The sequence below is a fragment of the Silurus meridionalis genome, chromosome 3 (genome assembly GCF_014805685.1).
Source record: "Silurus meridionalis isolate SWU-2019-XX chromosome 3, ASM1480568v1, whole genome shotgun sequence".
NCBI classification, from domain to species: domain Eukaryota; kingdom Metazoa; phylum Chordata; class Actinopteri; order Siluriformes; family Siluridae; genus Silurus; species Silurus meridionalis.
In genome coordinates, this window is record NC_060886.1 from 12,313,579 (window position 1) to 12,341,254 (window position 27,676).

Consider the following 27,676-nt stretch of genomic DNA (forward strand, 5'->3'; position numbering starts at 1 on the left):
AACAACAAAACTCACTACCAAAAATATATATATATAAATAATAATTAAAGACGTTCAGGGTATTTTAAACTAATTTGCCACATGTAGGCTTCCGTAGACGCCTGGAAGTACCGCCTTTGACCACATGATTCACGAGACTGTGTTGGAGTTTTGCTTTGGGGTGAAGTGCAGCTGAATTTACAGTGTGTTTAGCGGTGTTTGTAAAAGCGTTAACACAATGTCTTCATCTAAAGGGAACATTATTACAGTGGTAGGAAGGTGAGGAATCTAATAGCATTTTAAATCTAACAATATCGAGTAATAGTAACAGTGCAATCTGTCGAGTTGCAGTTGCCCCATTTGTGTTTTTTCCCCCTTGACCTTTGATATGGATGAATATTTTGCAATTGGACTGATAACCAAATAAGTGTGTGTTATGTGCATGTTCCTAATAGTATCGTGTGGTCATGATGGAATAATATATTGCACTTCTTGCATCCACTGCTAGACTACTATACATTATACATAAATACCTGTTGAGGTTTTTGGCAGACTTGGTTTTCACTTGGAAAAAATAGCCTGGAGCAATTATTTAAGCTTATAAGATCATTAAATTCTATTTGTATATAAATAGATAATGAATATATCTTTTAAATGAATAAATCATTAAGAGGATGAAACCCTGAGTGGAACCACACTCAAAAGAGCCCATCTTTATCTGGGTGATACTGAATGTCCAATCATTATAGTTTTATCATTGTTATTATTGTCTAGGCTAAGATTCGATAGTGAACCTGACCCTAAACAAACACAGTCTATCATTAGGATCATCCTCTATTTACTAATTGACACAAAAACTGTTCATGGCAACTGTAGTCCTAAGGCTTGTGCAAGTAACACCACTCATTACCCATGGATCTTACAGCTAATGTAATATTATTTGAAATAACACAAGGCTTGATGGTTTTCTGTTTCAGTGGGCTGATTGGCCGCTCCTGGGCCATGGTGTTTTTAAGCGGAGGCTACCGGGTTAAAATCTATGACAATCAGCCAGGACAAGCGTCAGGGGCCATTGCAGAAATCAGGTCTGTGACAAACTGGTAGAAATCAGTAGCCAAAGCTGTACGTGAATTAATTATCTTTTGAAGTGGCAGCACATAAATCATTTTCAGGATACACTGGCTTTGATATTTAAAAAAAAAACAAAATAATGTCTTGCGAAATTGGTTTGAAGTCTCAATCCTAGCCTGTCAATTAATGTTTGATACAATGATCAGAAAGATTAATCAATTAAATGAAAGATACTATTAAATGACATACAGTGTGTTAAAGTGTTGAGCCACCAGAAGCTATCAGTACAGCTGCAATGTGTCATAGCAAAGAGTCTACACGACTCTGGAACTCAAATAGATTCATAAACACTAATTCTTTACACAATATTCTCCTAATTGGTGTTGTGATGGTCTTTGTGGAGAGCACTATGAAATACATCACCCCCATATAGCTGTTTAGATGGGTTTGAGAACTGGTATCCGTGAAGGCCATAACACATTATGTTTATCACAATAAAGTGAAGTGAAATAAATTGAGCCCCTGTCCCCTATAAAATTACCCTGTGGGCAGAATGAACACAAAAAAACCTTGTCTTTGTATTTGTGCAGGAAGCAAGTGGAAGAGCTTCAGGAAGCTCACATGCTTAGGGGAAAGCTCAGTGCTACAGAGCAGTTGAATCTACTGAGCAGTCATGATGACCTATCCCAGGCACTAGAGGGAGCATTTTTTGTTCAGGTACACTATTTATTTAAACCACAAATCCGTCAAGTATTCTCTTTTTATGCAAGTTATTCTGGTGTGCCAATCCTGGTCAGGGAACAACTGAAAAAATTATGGATAGCAGGAGATTTAAAATGTATAAACCTCTAACTTGTAGTCAATCACCACTTTTGTTACACGTTAATATTTGAAACTTACTTTATTGTGAGTACTATGACTATAATACGGTGGCCGAGAAGTGCAAAACACATTAACAAATCAGAAAACACTAACAAATCTGAAAACAGAAACAAATTAGACAAACCGGAAAAGGTAGGTATATTTTGTGAATCAAACAGTTACCGATCATTGGACAAGAGACCTGTCATTCAAGATATACAGGAAGTACAGCAGTCTTTTTTTAATTTATTAAAATTTAAAATTATTAAAATTATTTTTTTATTAAGCAATTAGCCAAAAAACAATAACAAATCCAAAAGGAAATTAATAAATCCAAAAACAAAATAACAAATCCGAAAACACAATTCAGACAAACCGGAAAAGGTAGGTATAGTTTGTGAATGGGACAGTCACCGTTCATTGGACAAGAGACCTGTCATTCAAGATATACAGGAAGTACAAGTCTTTTTAAAAAAAAAATTTATTAAGCAATCAGCCATATACAAACAACGTGGCAATAACAAATACAATTTACATTACAATAGACAGAACAGGTGCATGAAAATACAAATATATAAACATATATTTAGGGGAAAGAGGGGAAAAAATAGATAAATAAATAACATTTATGATAATAAAATTTAATAAAAAAAGGATAAAAATAAACAGGGCTATGGTTTATTCTGTAAATCATATTTTTCTATAAAGGACAAAAGTTTAATTGCATTTTTCTTTTTAATCACTTTAAGGGCTTTGGTGAAAGAAATAAACTCATTATAAAATGCAAACAACTTTGCATTTTAGATTTGTGATATAAAATGTTCCCATCAGAAGTATATTATTAACAAGAAAGTCGTCTTTGTTATTGTTTATTACAAGTCCAAAGATAATGTAATTCACAGTGAAATGTCTTCGATGGGAAACCTTTGGGTAAAGCAAGTTATGGATATCAGACCATAAAGTGTCTGAAGTAACAATCTGCAGCAGGAGAGAGTTGGAACGTATGTGTAAATGTGTACAAACTAATCTTTATGTCATGATATACTGCAGCATCTCCAACATCACTGCATATGAATGTCCTTCCTCAAAGTAGCTTTGAATTAATTCCAGTTTCTCCTTGCTTGCTTATGTTTACTTCTGTATTTTCTTATATTTAAAGGTGCACTAATCGAAATAAAAAATAGTTGAAAGTAAACGAAGAACTTTACCCATGTATAAGAAACAAAGTTACAAGATTTCATACTTCCTGTATATTTTGAATGACAGGTGTCTCGTCCAATGATCGGTAAGTGTTCCATTCACAAACTATACCTACCTTTTCCGGGTTTGTCTAAATTGTTTGTGTTTTTGGATTTGTTATTTTGTTCTCAGATTTGTTATTTTGTTTTTGCATTTGTTATTTTTGTTTTTGCATTTCTTAGTGTTTTCGAATTTGTTTATTTGTTTTCTGATTTGTTAACGTGTTTTGCACTTCTCGGCAACTGTCTGAATAAATAGCTTTAACTGAGTGCTTTAATCGTGGACACAAGTACTGACAAAGCGAAAATAGTAGTGATGTACAAAGTGGTGTATGCTGCTGTAAGAGATGGCTGATAGAATAGGTATGAATCAGTGACTTCTTGTTTTCCCTGGCTAGTACCAACGCAGAGAGATGTGCAAGGTTACATGACTAAGCTTTCCATATATCTGTGGGAGCTTTTCATTCTTAATCATGTTTGTGTGGTTGTGAATGAGTATCAAAATAAGTTCAAGTTCTAACAGGAAATGAAACTTTAAACGATGGTTTAAAATGTTATGTCAGACTTATATCCAATCTCTGTTTTTGTGTGGTTTGATAATTAACATATTAACCACACAGGGAAGAGTTTAGGTTTTTTAACCTTTACACTTATGACAGTTCAAGGAATGTGATTAGAACGAGAAAATTATTTTGGCAGCTAAATCTTATCAGCATGTATGGTTTTAGTATAAAATCAGAACAAAAAAAATATTGTTGTAAAATTTGTAATATTATGAAATTACATTTATTGGCTAAAAACACTGATGTTTTTGTCACACGCTATTCCTTCTAGTTATGCTTTTTTTAAATATGTGAAATGTTTTTCCGTAATCTGTGTATGGTTGCTTATTAGGAGTGTGTTTTTGAGGACCTACAAGCCAAGCAGACTGTTTTCCAGGCCGTGGAAAATCACGTGTGTGAGGACACTATTCTGAGCAGCTCCACCTCGTGTCTGATGCCCAGCGACGTCTTCTCTCTAGTCCAGAACCCAAAACGCTGTATTATATCCCACCCGGTCAGTGAAGTTTGCACTGTAACACAGTTATTTGTACAGGAGTCCTCAGAGGAATGTATGATAGCGGCTAGGATTTGTCACTTTACAGCTCCAATGTCTGGGTTTTAATCCCAAGCTAGAATTACTGCTCTTGCTGAATTTTGATTGTTCTCCTTGTGTCAGTAAAAGTTTTCTGAAGGTGGTTTTTCTACCACTTTCCAAAAACATGCCAGAAAGTTCATTGGTTATGATAAATTTATCCTAGGTGTAAAGGAGTGTGCACATGCATAATGTTTGTGTGACTGCTGTTGCATCCAGAGTATATTTCCATCTTGTACAGAGTTCAGGGCTACTAAAGTGTCTGTGTACCAAAATGTGAATGGTTTACAGTTACATGTTTACTGGGTCATTGTTTAATGCAGAGCATTAAATATTATCATTCCCAACACCAAACACAACAATGTCTCAAATGCATTTTCCCTGAGGCAAGGTTTGTGTTTCTATGATTAGTGTGCATTTTTCAACTGACAGGTGAACCCACCCTACTATGTTCGTCTGGTGGAGCTGGTTCCTCACCCTGAGACCCTTCCTACGGCTATGGACGTGGCATTCGACTTGATGACTGAGGTGGGGCAGGCACCTGTACGCCTCAGGAAGGAGATTGATGGCTTTGCACTAAATCGAGTACAGTATGCCATTATAGCGGAATGCTGGAGACTGGTTAAAGTAAGTATAATTAGAAGTGGTCTGAGCATTACATCAGACAGATATTTTGCAGTGTCTGTATCTTTCAGTCTATCATGTTCATTTACCAGCGTATCATTTTAATTTTAAGCACCACCTTTACCCTTGCGCATTCATGCAAATATGCAAAGAGCCAAAACTCTTGAGGGTAGTTTTGCATGAGATTCTCAGGGGTTTAGCAGATTCTTAAATATTTGAGACAACCATGTCACCTCCTAAATCACAAAAATGAGAACCATAAATGAAGCTTGTAACTGCATAATTTTATGCATTGCACTGCTGTTCTATGATTGATTGATGTTGGTTCTAGTGTGTATATGGATATACACATTAATGATGTAATGAATTCCTGATTATACAGAGTTAAAATGTAATACGTTTGGATTTATATCTATTTATGTGCTCTTCAAAGGATGAGCAAAAGAAATAGTAGTGAAGGGACCTCACAGACCCTACTCAATTTGTTACAAAGGACACAAGAGTATCATGTAACATTAGAGATTAAAGATACCAATCTTTTAACTATCTTTTACTTGAAGTAAAATTTGCCAAGCACTTGACTTTTCTTTGCTCCCACTGGGGCTTTTTGTCTCAGGCTAACATGTATTAGAAGCACCCTAAGAGATGTGAAGAAAATACAAAGAACTACATCATATATCCTACATGCCTCTGTAAACACATTTGTGTTAAATACAGCACAATCAGAAAGAAACTGCTTCCTGAAAAAGCAGCAAAGTAAAATCCCCTTCTCTTCAAAAAGAATTCGGAGGCATCACTTGGGTTTGGGTCATCATGCACCGCACCTAAAAACAATGCACTGCATATTACCACAATAAACTCACGAATGTCAAGCATGGTGGGTGAAGGAATGATGTTTTGCAGCCACAAGACCTGAAAAACTTGAGACAATAATACACTTCACTTTCTACTAGAATATTCTTGAGATAAATATGAGGCCTTCTGTCCAGCAGCTGAAGGTAGGCAGAAATTTAATCATAAATCAAGACGATGATCCCGAACACACCGGCAAATCAAAATCAGAATGGTTGGTTTATTTGTGTTTTACTTACGCTGTTCAAGAAGCAGGGCTTTAACTTGTGATCTTTTGTCATCAGGGCGTGGAATACGAGCTTGTGTTTGCTTGCCAGTAGTTCCATTTAGATGTTCACATTTGGACTGTGCAAAGTTTACTGTTAAATGGACACAGCCTTCTCTGGTTATAGATCAGATAAAGTGTGATCTTGGCTTATTTGTGAGCATGCATGCATGCTAATTCTCTCAGGTTCTTTTATTATGTCGTGTCATCCTAATATACATTTGTATAGCTAATAAATTGGGTTATTTTGTTAAAGAATACTTTAGAAAGCATTTCTTTCTCTTAGCTCAAGAGTTTCAAAAGAATCCTTAACCAAAAACCATTTCTGTACCTCAGATTTGCATCCAACTTTTACAGTAAACAGGTGTCAAGATGTGCTGCATGAGATAACCTATCCAGTGTGCAAAACCGATATCAAAGAAGCCCTTGAGCTTAACTCCAGTCATGCTAATGAACCTGAGTGTAAAGCTGAGTGACCAGCTTGGAAAGACTATCAGCTGTTTATTTATAATAGCAGTAATTCCACTCACAGTAAAAACTAATAACTTCAACAAATCATGTCTGTTAGATTATGTCATTAGACAAACCAGTGACAGATTTTGTTCCCCTTCAGTGAATATAAATGGTTTACACACTCATGTTAATATTTATTGGGGTTCGTGCAAAACTGAAACCAAGATCAATTATTTCACCTTTTTTTTCAACAACCTGTAATGTGAAATAGCAACCTAGAAAAATAGAATTGTTTAGATAAAAATAATATAAAATGACAATAACCTGCTTGTCGGCATACTGCTAAACTAATAGCTCTTTATCGCATCTTTCTCTTGCAATAGAGCACTCAGTATTTGTGGCAAGAATCTATCAATAGAGAACTTATTGATTTGGCACATTCCACAGTTATTCAAGTAATTACCCAGCTTTTCTTTTTGTTTTGTGCTGTGGGTCATTTTCCCACTGGAAAGTGAACATTTTCTTTATCTTTAGCCGTACATCAAACGTTCGACTAGAGATAATGCATTTAGCCAAGTTTGGATGGTTTTTGTTAGTTTTTTAAGAAAAAGGACCCCCCACTGGCCACCCTTCTCCATGGCCCAGTCATACAAGAAATATGAGTGATCAAAATTGACACATTTTTTCAACAGTTATTAAAGTCATTCCTGATTATGAACTGTACAGGGTTTTAGGGTACAGTACATCAGATTTTTGAAATTTCTTTCGTGCCCCTGTCCTGATTTTTACATATCAAAAATGACATCCTATACTTCGTCTGTAAGTTGCTAATTTTAATTTTAATGTTGAATTTGGGGTTACTCAGAATTGGTTCAGTGATTGTAGTTGTATGAATTGAATGTAATTTGTTAATATGTTCATTTTAAGCATAATCACATTCCCCCATTATAAAGGGGTATTCGCACTTTTGCAGACAGGTTATTGTATTTTTCCTTTTTTTTATTTTTTTTTTATTTGTATTTTTTTGGCAACACATTACAGCTGGAAAAAGATCAGTTGGACATTTATTTATTTTAATTTTTTTACATCACCAAACAGGGGCATGCTGATTTTATTTTTTTTTATTAACTGTATAGGCATGGCATGGCATGGCACGGCACAGCAACACAATCCCATGCCCGATAATATTCTTAGCAAGGCTCTTAATATTAGACACTGAACTGATTACATGGTATAATCTTACACATAGCATTGTGCATTAGCAAAAGAAAGGGATTGCATCAAGGTGTGGAATGTTGTGATGTCATTACTTTTTGTTTATTGTCCTGCTTGTTTGCCTGAAGCATTATCAGACTTGGTGCATTGACTTGTGCAATGGGAGCATGAGCAATCTGGTTTAGCCTGACGGTTTGCAAAAGAAAGCTTAGTGTTTCTTTTGAAGTTATTACAAATTCACTGAAGAGCGCTGTCTGAAAAAAGGTAGTCTTTCTAATGAAAATGTGATGTCTGTGTTTAGCACACAGTTTATAGGCAGGAAAATGTTACTGTAACCCTTTGAAAAACATTCTAACAATGCATTGTGTAAACTCTTTTTTTAATGCTGTATTTCTTTGACATTATATTTTCTGTCTGTTAAGGTTAGAATTGATATGTGTGCGTTTATACAGTGAAGTGAAAAAGTGCCCCCTTCCTGAGTTTTTATTTTTTTGCATGTTTGTCACACTTTAATGTTTGATATCACACTAATTTAAATAATAGTAAAAGATAACACACGTGAACACAACGTGCGTTTTCTAAATAAAGTTTTTTTTTTTATGAGGGAAAACAAAATCCAAAACTACATGGCCCTGTGTGAAAAAGTGTTTGCCCCCTGTCAAAACTGTGGTTTATCACGCCTGAGTTTTATTATCCTCTAGCCACACCCACGCCTCATTAATGCCACACCTGTTCACAATCAAGAAGTCTCTTAATAGGACCTGCCTGACAAAGTGAAGTAGACCAAAAAAAAATCCTCACATCATGCCGAGATCCAAAGAAATTCAGAAACAAATGAGGAAAAAAGTAATTGAGATCTATCAGTTTGGAGAAGGTTATAAAGCCATTTCTAAAGCTTGGGGACTCCAGCAAACCACAGCGAGAGCCATTATTCACAAATGGCAAAAACATGGAACAGTGGAGAACCTTCCCATTTGGCTGACCAAATTTACCCCAAGAGCACAGCGACGACTCATCCAAGAGGTCAGAAAGACCCCACAACAACATCCAAAGAAATGCAGGCCTCACGTGCCTCAGTTAAGGTCAGTGTTCATGACTCCACCATAAGAAAGAGACTGGGCAAAAATGGTCTGCATTAGGGATGCACCGAATATTCGGCCACCGAAAATTTTCGGCCGTAAATGGCCCAAAAGTGCATTTTCGGTTTTCGGCCGAAAGACGTTGATCACCGAAAAAACACGGCCGAAACAGTTTGTTGTAGTAAACAGAAACCGCGGCCCTGCACGTGCCTGTCTAAAACATGTCTGCAGTGTGAACGTGTTTCAGTATCTCTGAGAAAGACCCACGGACAGCGATTTGCAAAACATGTAATGCCGAAATTTCGTCTGCAAAAACTTTCTCCACGTCGGGTTTAATTTGAAATCCAAACATCCGATCGCTATGCTGAATATCAGAGGAACGCGGCACAGAAAAGCAAAACCCCTCCGAGCATGCGCACTCCGTCTGTGGTGGACGTTTTTGAAAAGGCGAGGAAGTTTCCCAGTGATATTGTTGTATTGTATCTTTAAGCAGTTGCACTTGTTCTGAATGCACTTTGTTTTTATGAAAGAACATATTTAAATTTACAACCTTTCAGCAGGCAAGAGGGCCTGTACATTATTATTTAATGTACACATGAGTGCATTTAAGTTAAACATTTAAGACTACATTTTAATTAATTTTATCCTGTGCATTGTTGCAATGTGCTAAAAATAAATATTTTCATAATTTGTAATTGATTAATTCTTTGAGACTTTAATATTAATTTATGCAATTGAAATGCCTTGATTTTAGTAAGGTTAGTACACAGTCATAGCCATAAATGCAATAATAGTAATAATTGGCATAATTTCTTTCGGTGTTTCGGTTTTTCAGTTTTCGGCCTTGCTTTCCTCCTTTTTCGGTTTTCGGTTTCGGCCAAGAATTTTCATTTCGGTGCATCCCTAGTCTGCATGGCAGAGTTCCAAGACGAAAAAAGCTGCTGCGCAAAAAGAACATAAAGGCTCGTCTGAGTTTTGCCAGAAAACATCTTGATGATCCCCAAGACTTTTGGGAAAATACTCTTTGGACTGACCAGACAAAAGTTGAACTTTTTAACATCATACCAACAGTAAAATATGGTGGTGGTGGTAGTGAGATGCTTTGGGGCTGTTTTGCTGCTTCAGGACCTGGAAGACTTGCTGTGATAAATGGAACCATGAATTCTGCTGTTTACCAAAAAATACTGAAGGAGAATGTCTGGCCATCTGTTCCTGACCTCAAGCTGAAGCAAACTTGTGTTCTGCAGCAAGACATTTAGCCAAAACGCACCAGCAAGTCCACCTCTGAATGGCTGAAGAAAAACTAAATGAAGACTTTAGTGGCCTAGTCAAAGTCCCTTTAATGTGTCTGAAATACAACAATTCTGCATAGATGAGTGAACCAAAATTCCTCCACAGCGCTGTTACAGACTCATTGCAAGTTATCACAAACGCTTGATTGCAGTTGTTGCTGCTAAATGTAGGTTTAGGGGCAAACACTTTTTCACACAGGACCATGTAGTTTTGCATTTTGTTTTCCTTTAATAATATAAACCTTAATTTAAAAAACTGCATGTTGTGTTCTCTTGTGTTATCCTTCACTAATATTTTAATTAGTTTGATGATCTGAAACTTTCAAGTGTGACAAACATGCAAAAAAATAAGAAATCAGGAAGGGGGCCAACACTTTTTTTTTTTTTTTTTTTACACCAATGTATATAATTAGCAAATCTCATAAACCCATGTTTTATTTACACAGAACAGAGAAAGCATGTTAAATGTTTAGAATTAGAAAATTTACCATTTTTAGGAAAAAAATAAGGTAATTTGATGGCTGCAACATACACAAAATATAGACTTTGGTTTATTAAAATGTAAAAATAAAAATGTAGAGAAAACAATATTTTACAAGCAGTCAAGGTCACTCATTGAAAAAGTATGTGGCATCTTTGCATTTCCAGCTTTTCCGTTATATTAAGAATGAGTGGTTTTCCTGTAAAGCTACTGTGAAAGAAACACTTAGTTCTACATTAGAAGTCGTCATTATTGGAAAACATTATTGGAAATTTACAAACCTTTATGCTGGGTGGAAACAAACTGTCAAAAAAAACTATACAGTATAGTTGCATAAATACAAATACTAGCCCACTGTAAAATTTGTAATCAGGTTAGAACACATGAGCTAAAGTAACACAGCATAGAAACACAATATTGGGTACCAATAATGATAAAATTTTTAGTAAATAAATCTTCAAGCAGTTTGGCAAAAAAGAACCGTGTGGTGGGGGTTCATAAATACTTCTGTTATAATGACTTACATAAACAAATTGCATTTTAAGAGACATTCATTTGGTTATCCAGTTGACTCAAAGGATTTACCAACTATACACAGTTGCATAGAGAGTTCAAGAATTGTTGAGAGCGCGCCAGTACTGGAAAAAGGAGCAGCTGAGAAAGCTACCGGTTGCCTACGGTGATTACTGCCTCTTTTCTCGACTCCCACAGTCAGTCCGTCGCCCAGCACCCGTGATATAACGGGTTCGTTGTTGGCTACAGGAAATGAACAAAGACCACCCTGTCCCCCTCCCAGTCTCTCCCACTTTTACTAGGTCTGTGTCCAAGCTTTGATTTCAAGCCGGTCATGCAGCAGGTATCTGTAGCTTAAGGTAATCTGAGTGCAGAGCAAACCCAGAGCTTGGCACTACCACACTTCCCTTGATACCGTCCCATTGTTCCCATGGCACAGAATTAGATGATGAGGGAAATCTAATACATCAGGACCTGTTTTAGTGCTCTTCTATTGGGATAAAAAGGAAAGACTGTCACTGGTTTCTGCTCACTCGGTGGGATCAGAATAAATTTGCCATACAGAGAAAAGACAAGGAAGTTCTGAATGTAGACTCTGATAAACTGAAAGTACTATGTGTAGACCCAGATAATCACTAAACCAGCATGTCCTTAAATTACACCATTGTCAAATAAAGGTTAACTTTTAACTGAGTTGTGATGTTTCTGTGTCTCAGGATAATGTGATCTCAGTAAAGGATATTGATCTGGTGATGTCAGAGGGGCTGGGCATGCGCTACGCTTTCATTGGTCCAATTGAAACTATGCATCTGAATGCACCAAATGGCAAGTATCCATAAACGTACTTATGTAAAAGTATAATGGACAAATCATAGCAGAAAGAGGCCTTGCTTTCCTGTAGGATCTCAGGTAAGAATTAAGAACTTCATACATGTGACAGTTTGCATTACTGTGTGACTCACATGGTTTGTGTGTGTGAGAGAGAGAGAGAGAGAGAGAGAGAGAGAGAGAGAGAGAGAGAGAAAGAAAGAAAGAGACATTGTGGGGACATTTTGGCATTTTTTATATTTAAAAAACGTAAAACCCAAAGGATAGTGTGTGTGTGTGTGTGTGTGTGTGTGTGTGTGTGTGTACGCCACATGTTCGTGGTGAATATCAGAAGGCAGTGTGAAATATGCAGGTTAGCCTTGCTCTGTAAAGTCATGTGAAAACAAGACCCTCTTTTAATGGCTGTTTAAATACTGATCTCTCTGCAGTTGGTCAGTCTGTAAAAGTAACATGGATTTTGATTCGTCTGTTTTTTAATATGGCCCTGAAAACTACAGTCTCATATTAAAATAAAACATTTATATTCCAGTAAAAGTCTGTTAATTCAGGTTGCTGCTTATAAGGGAAGAACTGACCAGATTCTTGTCTTTCTGTTAGAGTCTCCAGTAAGCATCCAAGCCCATCTGATAGTCATTTGAGTCGCACTTCAGAATTCTGTGCAACAAGGATAAAGTATACAAGACACTTAAGAATTAAGTTTGTAAAACCGCTAAGTCATTCTCAACTAAGTCAGTCTAGACCGAACAACAGGTTAGAGCTATTTGGGGTAATAAAAGTTTTGAAGATTTTTTATTTTTTTTTGTTGACATTTTTAGTTTAAAATACGGGAGTTTTTTATAATATAAACCTTTTAAATACATTTGTGTATTATGAAATGTGAAACTATTTAATAAAACACGTTTGGTTCAACATGCAATAAATTATAGCAGGCGTGTAATATGCATCTTCTCTGTACCCTTAGGTCTTGAAGACTACCTTACTCGCTATCGGCAGGGCATGAAGAGAGTTCTATCTAGTTTTGGGCCTGTTCCTGAGTTTGATGGAGAGGCAGCAACTAGAATCAATCAAGTATGTGTAGTCTTTGTTTTTACAGACAAAACCTTTTTTTTATTTTTCCATTTTATTAGATGAGTCTTTGTTGTAACCTTGCCTTTCTTATCCATTCAGGAGATCTGTGAGCTTATCCCAAGTGACCAGGAGCATCTCTCTGCCAGACGAGAAAGACGGGATCAGTTTTTGATGGGTCTGGCTAAGCTTAAGAAATGAATGACTTCTGGTCCCTTACTCATAGTCTCACAAAAAAAGGCATTAAAGTTTAACTGAGACAGGAATACTGTTTAACCACCAGGACGTCTGTATTCGGTACATTTGAAACTGAAAACGGACACTATGACTATCAAAAGACTTAATATGATGTTTTGTTTAAAACCCAAACCTGACCCTTCTTACAATTAAAAAAACTAAACTGATGTGTGTTGGTAAATTGTTTTTTTATATGGTGAGTTAGCATTTTTTAATTGCAAGCGTGTTGTTTAGCTACATTTTATCTCCCTTGACTTGAAACTGCCACATGATTTAAGTGTGAGTTGCAGTGAATAAAAGTTGTGATAATTCAACCACAAATCTGACAAAAGTCAAACCAATTCAGACCTTAATTCCTCGAATCAGACATTTTCATGTTATTTTCTTAGAAAAGAAAAATATTTTGTGAATAGCCATAGTTATGCAAAATGTGTGTATTTATTTTAGACATTTTATGAAGATAAGCACACTGTACAGTACTCCTTTTGCAGTGTATAGAAAAGAAGGGTACATAAAGTTTTTTTTTTTTTTATAATGTCATTAAGATGCTGAAGCATGTCTAATATCGAGCCATGTTAGTAATGTTAAGCTCCTATGTCATTTAGGAATTAGTTATATAACAGGCCTGTTGTTGGTTTACCCTGTACTGTAAATGATCCTTTACTATATATTAAGTATCACCTATGTTTTGTTATGTAAAGGCATTTGGGTTTAAAGGTATTAATGGTGTGTACAAGAGAACTGATAGCGAAGCTATGAAAGAGCGATGGTTGAGGCTCCACCCCGAGAGTGCAGGTGCAGCCTGAGAGGCATTAAAGCAGAGGCGCTCACTCCGCCGCTCATTAACCCGCTTTCTGCGCTTTCTGAAGATGTGTGCGCTCTACTGAAGTGTCTATACACAGGTAAGAGGAAACTAAGTACAGCTTCTGCATTCTTATACTGCTTTCTGTTTGTAGCAAACTGATAATATATAAAAGCTTTAAACTCTGTTTTTCTATACCTTTAAAACCTTAATTTCTATTGGGGACCTATTTTCTTCAACTCTGAAAACTGAACACTTGACTTTTTTGAGATTCAGTTTTGTCACTTGTTTAAAAAATCGAAATAACATTAAATATAAAATGGAAGTGCACAGTGAATTCGGCTTAACTGGGTTCATATTTGCGGATAAAATTTCTCCGATGTTTCTTTTATCCGGCAAGTTTCTCAGAGCAGCTCTACACTTGGGGTCTCATCAGATTAGACGGAAAAGATTTCAGACCGCATTTTCTTTATTTATTTTGTATTATCTTTAATTTCTTTATCTGAGAGTGTAAAACTTTTTCGGAAAGTACTTAATCTGGCCCCATTTTCAGTTCAAAATTTCCTTTAAAAGCATGACACACGTATTATGTTTATATTTTATTTTATGTTCTATACTTATTTTATCATTGCTTTAGCTGATTTGTCATTCCTAAGCGCGCATATATATATATATATATATATATATATATATATATATACATACATACATACATATATATATATATATATATATATATATATATATATATATATATATATATATATATATATACACGTGTGTGTGTGTGTGTGTGTGTGTGTGTGTGTGTGTGTGTGTGTGTATATATATATATATATATGTGTATATGTATATTCATTTTATGCTCTCCTTGCCTAAGAATTGCAGTCCCACAGTGCAACACCATAAAATGAATATATGTTATACATACAATTAACGCACATTTAGGTAATTAACCAGTCACTGTTAAAGTAATTGTTGTCTATGATTTCTAGAGAAGAAAGGGAAGGTATCACACTAGTGTGCCTACATGACATTTTATTTATTTTTTGCCCGCAGGTTTAGTGTTCAGCAGCAAGCAAGATGAGTTGGGCAGCACTTTATAGCCAACTAGGAGGAGTGAACAAACACTCCACTAGTCTGGGAAAGATCTGGCTCTCAGTTCTTTTCATTTTTCGCATCACCATCCTGGTGCTGGCCGCCGAAAGCGTCTGGGGAGATGAGCAGTCAGACTTTACTTGCAACACACAGCAGCCAGGTTGCAAAAATGTCTGCTATGACCACTTCTTCCCAGTCTCTCACATCCGTCTCTGGTGCCTACAGCTGATCTTTGTTTCTACCCCGGCTCTAATGGTGGCCATGCACGTGGCGTATCGCAGGCGTGGTGTCAGAAAAGAACTCATTGCATGCAAGGGTGACAAGGCAAAGGAGGAAGACCTGGAGGGTCTGAAGAAGAGACGATTGCCCATTACAGGCTCGTTGTGGTGGACCTACACTTGTAGCCTGTTTTTCAGGCTCCTCTTTGAAGCTGGCTTCATGTACGCCCTCTACTTTGTTTACGATGGCTTCCAGATGCCACGTCTTGTCAAGTGTGAACAGTGGCCTTGTCCAAATAAAGTTGACTGTTTTATATCGCGACCAACAGAGAAGACAGTTTTCACAATTTTCATGGTGGGATCTTCAGCTTTGTGTATTGTGCTCAATGTAGCAGAGCTGGTCTATCTGGTCATTAAGGCATTGATGAGATGCTTATCTAGAACCAAGAGGAGGCATTCATATGCCCACTCATCAGACATGTCTAAAGATGTGGCTCTTTTGCAGAACAAAAAGAATGAGGTGTTGCTTTCATCAGTCTCTGAGTCAATTAATAGCAAATCTGTATAAGATTTCCAGTGTTTTTCACAGGTTTAACTCGATTTATTTTTCCATTGTATGAACAGCGCAAAAATTAAAGAACATTAATGCAATTGTACTATTTCTGTAATATTCCAGTTTGATCTCTTGAGAAAAAGTATTAGGCGTTTGGTGATGAACGTTTAAACACCTTTAGTACTGGTTAAAGTGTGGCCTTGTTTTTATTTACCTTTTTTGTTTACACACTTGTATTCTCATTTGGGGAAAAATCAATGACCCCTAGTGGTCACTAAATACATTACATTTAACATGCCGGCTTGGTTATTCAGTGTGTAGATTTAATATTGTCTAAAAAAAAAAAAAAAAAAATTATTGTCTAATCAGACAGACAGCTTAAAATGCTCTTATACCAATCCAGTCTTTTTTTGCAGGCAGCATAACTTTTGTAGACCGATTGGACGATTTTGAGAGCATTTTTTGCTTACATTTTAACTTCAAATGCAGTGTTTTTTGTTTTGTTTTTTGTAATTTCCATGCTTGGTTAGATATCATTATATTGGCACCAAGTTATATCTTATATAACATCATGTTTTGTTTTAATCTGCATTGGTGCAGGTGATGAATGTGGGTTTTATATCTGCATAAACATTTATGTAAAAGTTGTAATAAGCTGAAATAATTTGCCAATTGTATTACAAGCTGCATTTTTTTTTATTGCATACGAAAACAACATTTGTTAATAGTTGTAAGTTTTGCTGACCTTTTTACAACTTGCCTTAGTGAATGATTGTGTCTACATACTGTATTTTGTCAAATGTTTTTCAAGCTTTTGTGCTTTCTTCTAACCACAACAACAGAGGCTCGCAGTGGACTGGAGGTTCCAGTATGGCAAGGTACATTATCACATCCCTGGTTTGTTTTCCCTTTTCTCAAAACACATGAAAAGCCTTTCATCATTTGGATTGAGTGTTTTTGGGTTCAGGGACAATCCAAAGCTTTAGGCCAGTGGACCTTAATGACTGTACAGATAAAAACACTATAATGTGGAACTTGAACATGTGACAGTTTTTGCCTTGTGTTGTACAATTGCATACAAACCATTATTATATTTTATATACAAGTGAGCAAGTCTGTGTAGCCTATAAAAAAATATTAAAAATTATCAAATTATTATAAAAAAAATACTTGCATGCTGGATGTGTGAGTATGATGGGTTTTGTTTCTCACAGACCGAAAAAAATTGATTTTTAAATAATTAGCCTCACATGGTTTGCAACAGTGACAGGCAGGTTTGGAGTATGTGTGTGTATGGAGCATTAATATTATATATAATCCTCAGAAATCATAGTCATAAATTATCAATAAATAATAATCATATGTACAACCAAATAACCTGAAGACACTTTGTCTCGCGAGCGCAGATAGATTTATTATAACATAAAGAGGTCTGTGAACATGCCAGTGTTTGCCACAGTATATATGTGTATATGAATGTTTGCAGAAATAAATTCAATTTCATTCCGATTTATTTATTTTTGCTTTGAATTAATTTGCATATCCATGACATTGTTGAAAAATTTGCACCATTGGGTCTCTCGCCAACATTTCCTATTAACAGCTATATAAAATCCTAATAAGTCTATTTCTAATGTGTTAGGGGTTTTTTTTTTTAGAGAATTTTATAAATACACGTGTCAGAATGGTCTTAAATAAAGTCATACAGGGAAGAGCAATCATTTTACATTTGGAATCCTACAGTGGTTTTACATTCACCAGTACCATCACATTTCCAAAACATATGCAACTGTAATATCTGAAACAAATCTATCCAAACAATCCAGTTATAACAGTTTCCAGAATGCGTTTGGGGGAGAAACAGTGGGAATTTGTTCTACAGCCGGTGGTCTTTGTGGATCTGAGAACTCATCGGTAAACCAATGGAGGGCGATGTCCTTCAACTTATATTGGGACGTGCACTTAGTTGGATGTGTAGTTATTATGTGCGCTTTATTTCTATAAATAGAAAGGTATCCTGATATTCACCTGTTCAGTAAATGGCGATATGCAGACTTTAACACATGAACTGAAAATACTTATGACATTTTTATAGCAAATTTTTTTTTTTGCTCGCGCGTGTGTGCGTGCGTGAGTGTGTGAGATAAAGCGCGTGTGGCAGGGGGCGTGGTCGCGCGCACCGGGGCTCCTGGCTCTCTTGGTCACTGGTGGTGGTGCGCAGTGAGGCAGGAGAGGGGCGCGATGGCCTGCAGTGGGACTCAGCCGCGCTTCACTAATCACCGACTCCTCACTCGTCTCTTCACTAAACATTAGATGGTTCCGCTCACATCTGACCTCGAGTCCACGCCTGAAAAAGTGTGTGCAAGAATGAACTGAGCGACTCATTTCTTAACAGTTTGGTAAGCCGGGTTTGTAATTTGGGTTTGGGGGAGAGAGGGAAGAGGGGGGAGAGGGGGGGCATCTGCTCAGTCTAATGTTAGTATCAGTGAAATTCTGCAGCTCCTTTTGGCATCTCCAACTTCAAGAATGTCTAAACACATAGTTACTTTCTGAATCATTTTTAAGTCCGTGGCCTACATGGCTTTTAACCATGTTTAGTTGAATGCCACTAAAAGAAAAATTGATAGAAAAGTATTTATATTTTCGCCATACAGAAAGGGAACAAAAGGAAATCTAGCACAGTCCGTTTTGACATAACGAGCTCTGTTTCATCTCTACTGTGAAAAAGCTTCTAGATTCTTGGTATTATTGATTTATTATAATTTATTTTATAATTGATGTAATGATTAAATTACCAAAACTAATAATGCTAAATTGTTGGCAAATGATTTTGTGGAGTCCAGCAATCAATTAAAACAAACAAAATATTATTGATTTATTTAAATATAAATAAATGTATTTCTGCTTGTTTAGAAACAAAATATTTTAAAGACAGATAAAAATAGCTACTAGTTATATTACTATTAATACTACTACTACTTTCACCACTTTTATTAATAATAATAATAATTACATTGATTTAATATACACACTTACAGCTTTATTCGTTTATTTAAAGGACCCTGTTCTGTTCTGTTCTGTTCTGCTCTGTTCAGCTAAAGTAAACTAGATCTAAGCAGTTTTATTCCTTGCTAGACGGAGGGTACTCAAGTCCAGAGGTATGAAAGTCTGCTTTGGAAAGATGCCTCAATTCACATTAGAAACATTTCTAATGCAGTTCTTACTATGATTCACTTCAAATATTAAAGGAACACAGAATAGTTTTCAGGGCTTGTCAATATACAGTCTATACTGACACCAAGCAAGAAAATGTAAAAGAATAAGTGAAATTAAAGAAAGGCTGCATGTTTGCATTCTACATTGCAAAACTTAGTTGATAGATTTGCTTGTTGCATAGTTGATTTGATCTTATATATTTTTTCAGCAATATTCAGAGACTTCTGTAAGTAACAAAGTGCTTCCCTGTATATTCTCAAATATACAATATATATATAAATATATAAATTATTTTATTCTAAAATTGTTTGACAACTATAAAATGTTGATGCTGATTCAGATTGAGATAATAATACTAGAGGATGGTGTTTGAGAAATATTTACAATATAGTGGTGTAAGTGAGGGGTAGGTATGTCATCATAATTATCATAATTGTGTAATATCTTTTAAAATGTACTAAATTCTATTAGTGCATATAATTCTGGGAGGAATGTCCTGTATGGCTCTCCACAGCAATGTCTATTCAGTGCGCTCACATGTTTTCGAACATTATAGTGTCGATCTCAGCACATACCTGCTGAGCAGTGAGGCGAGCAGGTGAGAGAGTAGTGCACTGTCTGTATGTCTGTGATGATATAATATCCGTATGTGTGTGTGTGTGTGTGTATATATATATATATATATATATATATATATATATATATATATATATATATATATATATATATATATATATATATATATGTGTGTGTGTGTGTGTGTGTGTGTGTGTGTGTGTGTGTGTGGAAAAAAACAAGAGAAAGCATGCAGGAGAAGGAGAGAAAGTGCATGCCAAACTTATAATTACTCTTAATTACTGAAACTCTTTTAGGACAATGAAATAGAAAAAATAGACTTGTATATCTTTATTCTTTTGGACTTGTTAATCTTTGTTTGGTTGTCTAAACAGTGACTGCTTGAACAGAACCACAATTTATGCAGAGATGGGAAATGCTATGTGAATTAGTGTGGAATGATTATGTAAGTCCAATTTGCCGAAATTATTCACTGCTTTTAGTATTAGCACAATCAGTTAAGTTTATGTTCAGCTCATATTCATGTATAATTTAACACAGGTTCATTTGACTTTTTTTTCCCTTTCCTGACTATTTTCCTCTCTCCTTGGGCATTTTCACTCCAGACTGTACTTTCTTTTTAGGTTAGAAATCGTGAAGCATGGGTGACTGGAGCTTTCTTGGAAGGCTGTTGGAGAATGCACAAGAACACTCTACGGTAATTGGCAAAGTCTGGCTGACTGTCCTCTTCATCTTTAGGATCCTGGTTTTGGGGGCAGCAGCAGAAGAAGTCTGGGGTGACGAACAGTCGGACTTTACCTGTAACACTCAGCAGCCCGGTTGTGAAAATGTTTGTTATGATGAGGCCTTTCCCATTTCACATATCCGTTACTGGGTGCTGCAGATCATCTTTGTGTCCACGCCAACGCTCATTTACCTGGGACACATACTGCACATCATCCGTATGGAGGATAAGCACAAAGAGAAGGAGGAGTTGCTGCTGAAGGCACTAGGACATCCTGACGAGAAAAACCTTTATAGAAATGGGGAGGGTGAAAGAGGAGGTGCGAAAAAGGAAAAAACACCAATCAGAGACGAGCATGGCAAAATCCGCATCAGGGGTGCCTTGTTGCGCACATACGTCTTCAACATCATTTTCAAGACTCTGTTTGAGGTGGGTTTCATTTTAGGTCAGTATTTTCTCTATGGTTTCAAGCTCAAGCCACTGTATAAGTGTGCACGGTGGCCCTGCCCCAACACTGTGGACTGCTTCCTGTCCAGACCCACAGAGAAAACCATCTTCATTTTGTTCATGCTTGTGGTGGCTTGCGTGTCCCTTGTGCTGAATTTATTAGAAATTTATCATCTAGGATGGAAGAAAATTAAACAGGGTGTCAGCAGTGAATACAACCCTGGGCAAGAGTCACTAGCCCATACTGACATGGTGGAGACAGGAGCCATGCCTGCTGCCTCCAGAACTGACCCTGCTAGCCTTTCCTATCCTCCCAAATATACCAGTTTGGCAGCAGGTAGTGCAACCTTCCTCCAGCCTGGGTCAGTTCCTGTAACAACAGAGTATAAGATTGATCCTTTGCATGAGGAGCCAAATTCTTTCTACATCAGCAGCAACAACCACAGGCTGGCTGCTGAGCAGAACTGGGCCAATTTGGCCACTGAACAACAAACCATGGAAAAGAAGGCCATTGGTCCCTCTACTTCTTCCTCCTTCTCTGCCTCTTCCTCTGATAACGAGCAGCGACCCAGAGACGTTGCAGCCGCTACCAGCATTCCCAGCTCAAGTGGTGGCCTTTTGAGTAGTGGGATGTGTGAGCCAGAGGAGACTCACGTCACCACTACGGTGGAGATGCACGAGCCACCAAGCATGTTTACTGAGCACCGGTGCATGAGCAGAGCAAGCAAAACAAGCAGCATTAGAGCAAGGCACAATGATCTGGCTGTCTAATAACCCTAATTGCAAAGCTGATGCAGGAAATGCAAAAAACATAATGTGAAAATATAAATGAGAGTCAGGATTCTGGACGTTATCTAGGGGGATTAAACAAACATAAAACCCTGACAGCTGTGCAATCAGTGAGTTGTGGTGTTGATATATAGCACTTGAATGGTGTCTGATGTTATGTGGCAGTTCAGTGATATGATAAAAGAGAGCTTGTTCAGTTCACGTTTTTTGTTAAAACATTGAAACACTTCAATAGTAATATATGTACACCTGCTCATTAATCATGTAAACCTGCTCATTAATGCAATTATCCAATCATGTGGCAGCAGATTAAGAGTCTAATTAAGTGTTTATATTAGAATAGGAAGAACATTTATCTCAGCCACTTTGACCACAGCATGACTGTCAATGCTAGATGACCTGGTTTAAATATGTCAGAAACGGCAGATCACCTGAGAGTTTCGCATACAAGTGTCTCAAGAGTTTACATAGAATGCTGTAAAAAAAAAAAACTTCCAGTGAGCAGCAGATCTGCATGTAAAAATACCTGGTTTGATGAGAATGTTTTGATTAGAATGAGAATGATGTGAAGCAAAAAAACAACAAAAAAAACCCCATATTGGCTTCTCTCCTATTAGACAAGGACAGCTATCTAAGGCTACATTAAAAAACTGCAAAAAAAATTAGAGGATTGAAAAATGTTGGTAAGCCTGCACCCACCATAGCCTCAGATACCTGATTTTCACGTGTTAATTCTGGTGACTGTTGAACATAAACAGGCTTTGTTGTAACACTGGGATGAACTGAGATGCTTTTCTGCTCACCATGGTTGTAAAGAGTAGCTAAGTTTCTGTAGCCTTTCTGTCAGTGCAAAACAGTTTCAAACAACTTCTCTTCTGATTACTCTCAACAACAAGTCATTTCTGCATGCCTAATTGCCACACACTTGATGTCATTTGTTTTTCACATCACAATTTCTTAAATATTCATTGCAGCCGCTCTGGCATCACAACCTTTACCTTGTTCTGCCCCAGTTTATTGACTGTGATTGTATATGTGTATTATAACATCTGAGCATGAAGCTTTGGAGCGAAATCTTGGAAATATAAATCATTTACCAGACTTTAAATCAAAAGCTTGGTATTCAGAATTGATAAGAGGCAATGATCTACTGCATTGCTTAAATAGGATATTTCATTTAAAAGAGTTGGTTTTAAACTGATTGTCAGTAATACCAGTGGTCTTTTTCTTTTGTTTAATGGTTTCAGAGCTTTAATTTAATTAGCACTGCTACACAGTTTCAGTAGATGAAAAATAACTAAATACCAATCTTTTAAACTACATTTCAACTTATTTCTTCAAAATTCTTACCTATTGCTAAACCTAGTACATTATTCAGCCCTAGATCATTGAAATATAACTATATTTCAATTCAATGTACGATAAAATTACATTCAGGTTAAAATATATGGAACACGACAAGCTTTTAGTTTTTAAATCTTTTACTGTAGAAGACCTGTTTATAATCTCTTGAAGCCAGCATCTGCCTCTGCATTTGAATGCTTTGTGAACTGACAATTCAGTTAATTGTAGTTTTCTGTCTGAATAAGAACACGTTGGTTTTTTTTGTTTTGTTTTTTTGCACAGTGTAACTGATCTATAAATTTGATGCTACACTTCTAGATTAGTTTGGAGAGTTTTAACATATCTTTCAGTTTGTCTTCAGATACACATGATAGTTTTACTGCATTTAATGTACAATGTAATGTGAATACAGTGGTACACATGCAATTTAACATTTCCTTTTGAGTTTATTTATGACAAAATGCTGTTTTTTAAAAGGAATTGGTTGAAAATGATATTTATTTCAGACTTTCTTATAGGCATTTTGTAATTGGGAAAAAATGCTTAAAGGACTTTTACTGTCCTACTCATTAGTGACTGCTGCAGCTGTTTAAATGCTTTAAATTATTAACCTGACAAATATGGCCATCACTCAGAACTAGTGAAAAACACTTAGACATTTAAAGGACTGAATCTCTAACTCTATATTCATTACCTTTTAAACATAAACTTAAAATAAATAATTACAAAAATGATATATTAAAATAAAAGGCCTGATCAACACTTTTACTTATGGCAGCACTAAAAGCATTTTACTTTTATTAAATCAAAGCATTTCCAGATGTATGTAATTTATTTTTGCCCCACTGTAATGTACAATGTACTGTGTTGCTATTTCTTGGTCCTTAAAGTTTACATTTTAGTAAATATTTGAAGATTTGCACATATGAGTAAAACACACTGTTCAGTGAAAAAAAAAAGGATCCTTAAAGGAAAATGTCTTAATAATATTGTGTTACAGACAGTATTTCTCAAATTAAATGACTTCAAATGGGGTTAAAACAATCTCGTAGGTTGCAGCCATACATTTAGCATGTTTTAGTTTTAAAACTGTTAGCCTTAAAGGCACACAAAAATGGATTTTTACAAAGGTTACCACCAATTTCCATTTAAACCAGTAAGCACTATACTTAGCTGCAGCATTTTACTTTACCGTTCATTTGTAAATGATTGGATTATCTCATTCAGAGCAAGATTACTTTGACCAGTCAGGGAAATGAACCCCAAACATACAGTCAGAACAGTAGCCTATTTAAAAGAAGTGCCTTGAGATATACTTTCTGATATACAAACACGTTGATGTAAATGTACATTTACCTCAATTGTTTACAAAACTCTTACTGAATAAACTTTTTGTACAATACAAATTGATGTTCGACGCAATTTTTAAGTAGCTAAGTGATCATGTTCGGACTTTGAGGAACGGATTCCATGCAATGACACTGTCAAGGGAGATAGAACCTATCAGCTTATATTTAAGTGCATACAGAGTGAGGGATGAACTCAGAGTTCAAAAGCATTAAGTGCAGGTCATCACGCAGATGGCTAAAGTATAGTACATTATAGTCAAAATATAAAAAAATATTCCTTGTTTGATTTTGTTCTACATAATAGCAGAAGTTATAGACATGCCATTTGAATACATCTTTTTAAAGAGCAGGCACTCATCAGCCTATAACTGTTAGACTTATCATTACATGACATCAAATTCCACAAGGCGATGTGAGGGTTAAGGTCATCATAGTAAATTGGGAAGGAGGCAAATATGTCACAGTACTATCACACACTTTGCTCTTCACACATGTGCCAGCAAATCAGTGAAATCAAGTAGCAAAAGTTTTAACATTGTATAACCCGACACAGGAAAATCTTACTTTGTACATTAATGAGCCTCTCTATTTATACTCTTACAACCTGGAACTAAAATACATTTTATTAACATTTATCCAACTGATGATTGTAAAATTCTTTTAGCTTTCTTGACCCTTATTGATGCCTGTTCATTTTGGCACAATTGGTAAAGCCATTTTAGATTAAACCTTGCTTTGTGTCTGAGCTATAGTAAGCTGAACATCACTCTAACTCATAACTCTTGGTTATTTCTCTGACTAAAGTCCTTCTTACCAGGTCAATGTCACAGTAGTGCCATATTCTATTTATCAATTAAAGAAAATCTAAAGTTTTGGATTTGGATAAGAGTTTAATCATTTTCTATTTTGTCCTGGACTTTTAAAAATAAGTTTATTTATGTAATTTAACCTCAGGCAACTTGATGTAGTGTTATCAGCAATTTGAGTTTTAATAAATGATTAGTTTATTAATAATTTGGTTTTAAATAAGTATTAATTCATCTTACAGTAATGCACAGGATCCTTTGGATCTTTTCAGAACCTTTTTCTTATTCCAACTGCTGGAAACCATACTGTTATCCAATCTCTGATCATGTTATCTAATTAAACCAGAGGATGCGCCTATACTGACACCCACCCCTTCTTTGTGCCGCTCAACATATGACTATGTTCTACATAGTTATCTGCTCACTCACATATACTCATACAACAACTTCACTGGATTTAAATATCATAACCCAACAGAGAACAATACAAACAGAGACATCATGAGCTGCTACTGCAAAATACATGATATTTCTTAGTGTTTTCAGTACTAGCCTCTCTTTCCCATGTTTCATGTGGTCAGTGTCTAGACACCTAGGAAAGAACAAGAGCCCACAGTTATTTTAAGACCGCTGGATTAAGACAACGATGTTCATAGTAAAGAGTAGTGAATCATAGTTCTTCCGGACATATAGCTACATATTTTGCTGACTTTTCAAACAATGTATGAGAAACCATGAAAGAAAACAGGAAACCCCCAAAAAATTAGGAAAGAGCAAAAAGTTCATTTAGAAAGAGAACAGTGAAGCAAAATTATCAATGTCGGGTGGGGGATAAGGACCTGAGCTGTGGATAGATGATGATAAGTAGGGGGTGTTGTATTCAGTAGCTGCAGTGTGTCATGCGATGACCTGTCTGTTAGTGATAGCTATGAAGAGAAGTGTCCATGTGGGGCTGTGTAGCTCCAGCCCTAAGATTTAAACACATTGGAAGAACACAAGTTATTTATAGCTTTTAATCAACAAGCAAATTCAGTCCAGGCCCCTGCCTCCCTGTGTTTATTCCAGGAAAGCTTTTCAAATTATAAACCCTTTATCTGTACTAGTCTAAAATGTTCATCTATTATTATTAGCTTTCCTATAATAAAGATCATAGGAAACTTCAAAAGCCTATAATAGCCTATTATTATGAGCCTATTATACAATACTATTATTTAAAATCAGAATTATTTCTGATTCTGGGTTAAATCTGCAACCAGATACTACAAATCACTGATACTGCCTATCAGTTTCAAATCTGAAGGATCCAATAATGATTTGTCAACATACTATGCATAAATAGTAGATGATGTCATTCATGTATAGAAAAAAATAATGTATTAAAAAAATAAGGAAATTAAAGAATAAATTAATGAACTTGCAACCAATGTAGATATACTGCATTCCTAATTTCATCTCAAACTCAACACTCTTGCTACTGGCAAGCAGTGATTTTGCTGTCCTTGGCAGGTCTGGGTGTGAATTTTGTAGCAAAATTTTTAACAAAGAATCCACTGCATTGTGTTTTATATGAAATTTATTTATCCACTGCACAGTGGAATGAATGGAGTAAATAGAGTGGTATGCTATTGCTGCTCTGAAACCATCAATACAGAACATTGTATTCAGCAGTCTTTGTGTCCTATGCAAGGCTTTTACAGTGAAATCATATAGAAAGTTGGTGATGATTTTTGGGGAATTAAGTTTTCGGGGGCCTCCTAGAATGTACACGCTTCAACGATATCCTTATTAAATTTTTCTAATGTAGTTGAGATACTGTTATTTCTTTGTCACCATGAAACAGTTTGCTAAAGTTTTATTAAGAACATTGTATAATCTGTTACTTCAAAATCCTCAAAATAATGCGGTTAAAATATTCTAGCTTTGTTAAACATATCGAATTATGAGTAAATTTTATAAGAATACATTCGTCATGTCCTTTCTCATTTATGTTCTTATAAAGTTTTACTAATGTCGCTGAGATAATGTTCTTCTTTGTTATCATGAGTGTGCTAATGGTTTATTATAAATATTGTATAGAATAACATACACATACATTTTACAAGAATACTGTATTGTATGTTACCTCAACAGAGGTGGCAAATGTACACACATCCTTCACTTAAGTAGAAGTACAGATACTCATGTTTTAAAATACTCTGGTAAAAGTTGAAGTACTGATTCTACTGAAGTAAAGAATTATGGGCTGTGACATGAACTTAAGTAAAAAGTAGCCATTATTACTATCTGTTTTAGTGCCACGCTGGTAACTGAACCTTACATCATATTGCTATCAGGGCTGTCAATCGATTAAAATATTTAACCCTGATTAATCGCATGATTATTGCATGATTATTAAAACATGTTTATCTGTTCTAAATTAAACTTTGAATAATACTTTCAAGTTTTTAATACTCTAATCAACATAGGCCTGGACAAATATGGATGCTTTATGCAAATGTATGTTTATTATTAGTGAAACCAAACTTAACATAGAGCATAAAGACAAAATATTCCTATAAATGTTTTAA

At 35.8% G+C, this 27,676-nt stretch overlaps 3 protein-coding genes across 8 annotated transcripts; all 3 read left to right on the plus strand.

Annotated features, from left to right (window-relative positions):
* Positions 1–101: 101 nt before the first annotated feature.
* cryl1 (crystallin, lambda 1) lies at positions 102–13,354 on the plus strand. The gene is made up of 8 exons (XM_046841919.1): positions 102–258; positions 957–1,064; positions 1,641–1,767; positions 4,044–4,205; positions 4,716–4,910; positions 11,774–11,882; positions 12,847–12,953; positions 13,053–13,354. Exons 1-8 carry the CDS (start codon positions 218–220, stop codon positions 13,149–13,151), a joined length of 948 nt encoding a protein of 315 aa, XP_046697875.1. The 5' UTR covers positions 102–217; the 3' UTR covers positions 13,152–13,354.
* Positions 13,355–13,490: 136 nt separating this feature from the next.
* On the plus strand, positions 13,491–17,367 carry gjb8 (gap junction protein beta 8). The gene is made up of 2 exons (XM_046841929.1): positions 13,491–14,089; positions 15,049–17,367. The coding sequence occupies exon 2, from the start codon at positions 15,073–15,075 to the stop codon at positions 15,871–15,873; it is 801 nt and encodes a 266-aa protein (XP_046697885.1). The 5' UTR covers positions 13,491–14,089; positions 15,049–15,072; the 3' UTR covers positions 15,874–17,367.
* Positions 17,368–18,051: 684 nt separating this feature from the next.
* On the plus strand, positions 18,052–25,249 carry gja3 (gap junction protein, alpha 3). Of its 6 annotated transcripts, XM_046845778.1 has the most exons (5): positions 18,052–18,257; positions 18,954–19,016; positions 19,283–19,672; positions 20,025–20,095; positions 20,274–25,249. In XM_046845778.1, the coding sequence occupies exon 5, from the start codon at positions 20,291–20,293 to the stop codon at positions 21,590–21,592; it is 1,302 nt and encodes a 433-aa protein (XP_046701734.1). In that variant the 5' UTR covers positions 18,052–18,257; positions 18,954–19,016; positions 19,283–19,672; positions 20,025–20,095; positions 20,274–20,290; the 3' UTR covers positions 21,593–25,249. The 6 variants fall into 6 exon arrangements, with proteins under 6 accessions (XP_046701734.1, XP_046701732.1, XP_046701731.1 ...); XM_046845780.1 differs by lacking the exons at positions 18,052–18,257; positions 18,954–19,016 and having other exon boundaries at positions 19,283–19,300; positions 19,631–19,672; XM_046845776.1 differs by lacking the exons at positions 18,954–19,016; positions 19,283–19,672 and having other exon boundaries at positions 20,256–25,249.
* The last annotated feature ends 2,427 nt before the right edge of the window (positions 25,250–27,676 follow it).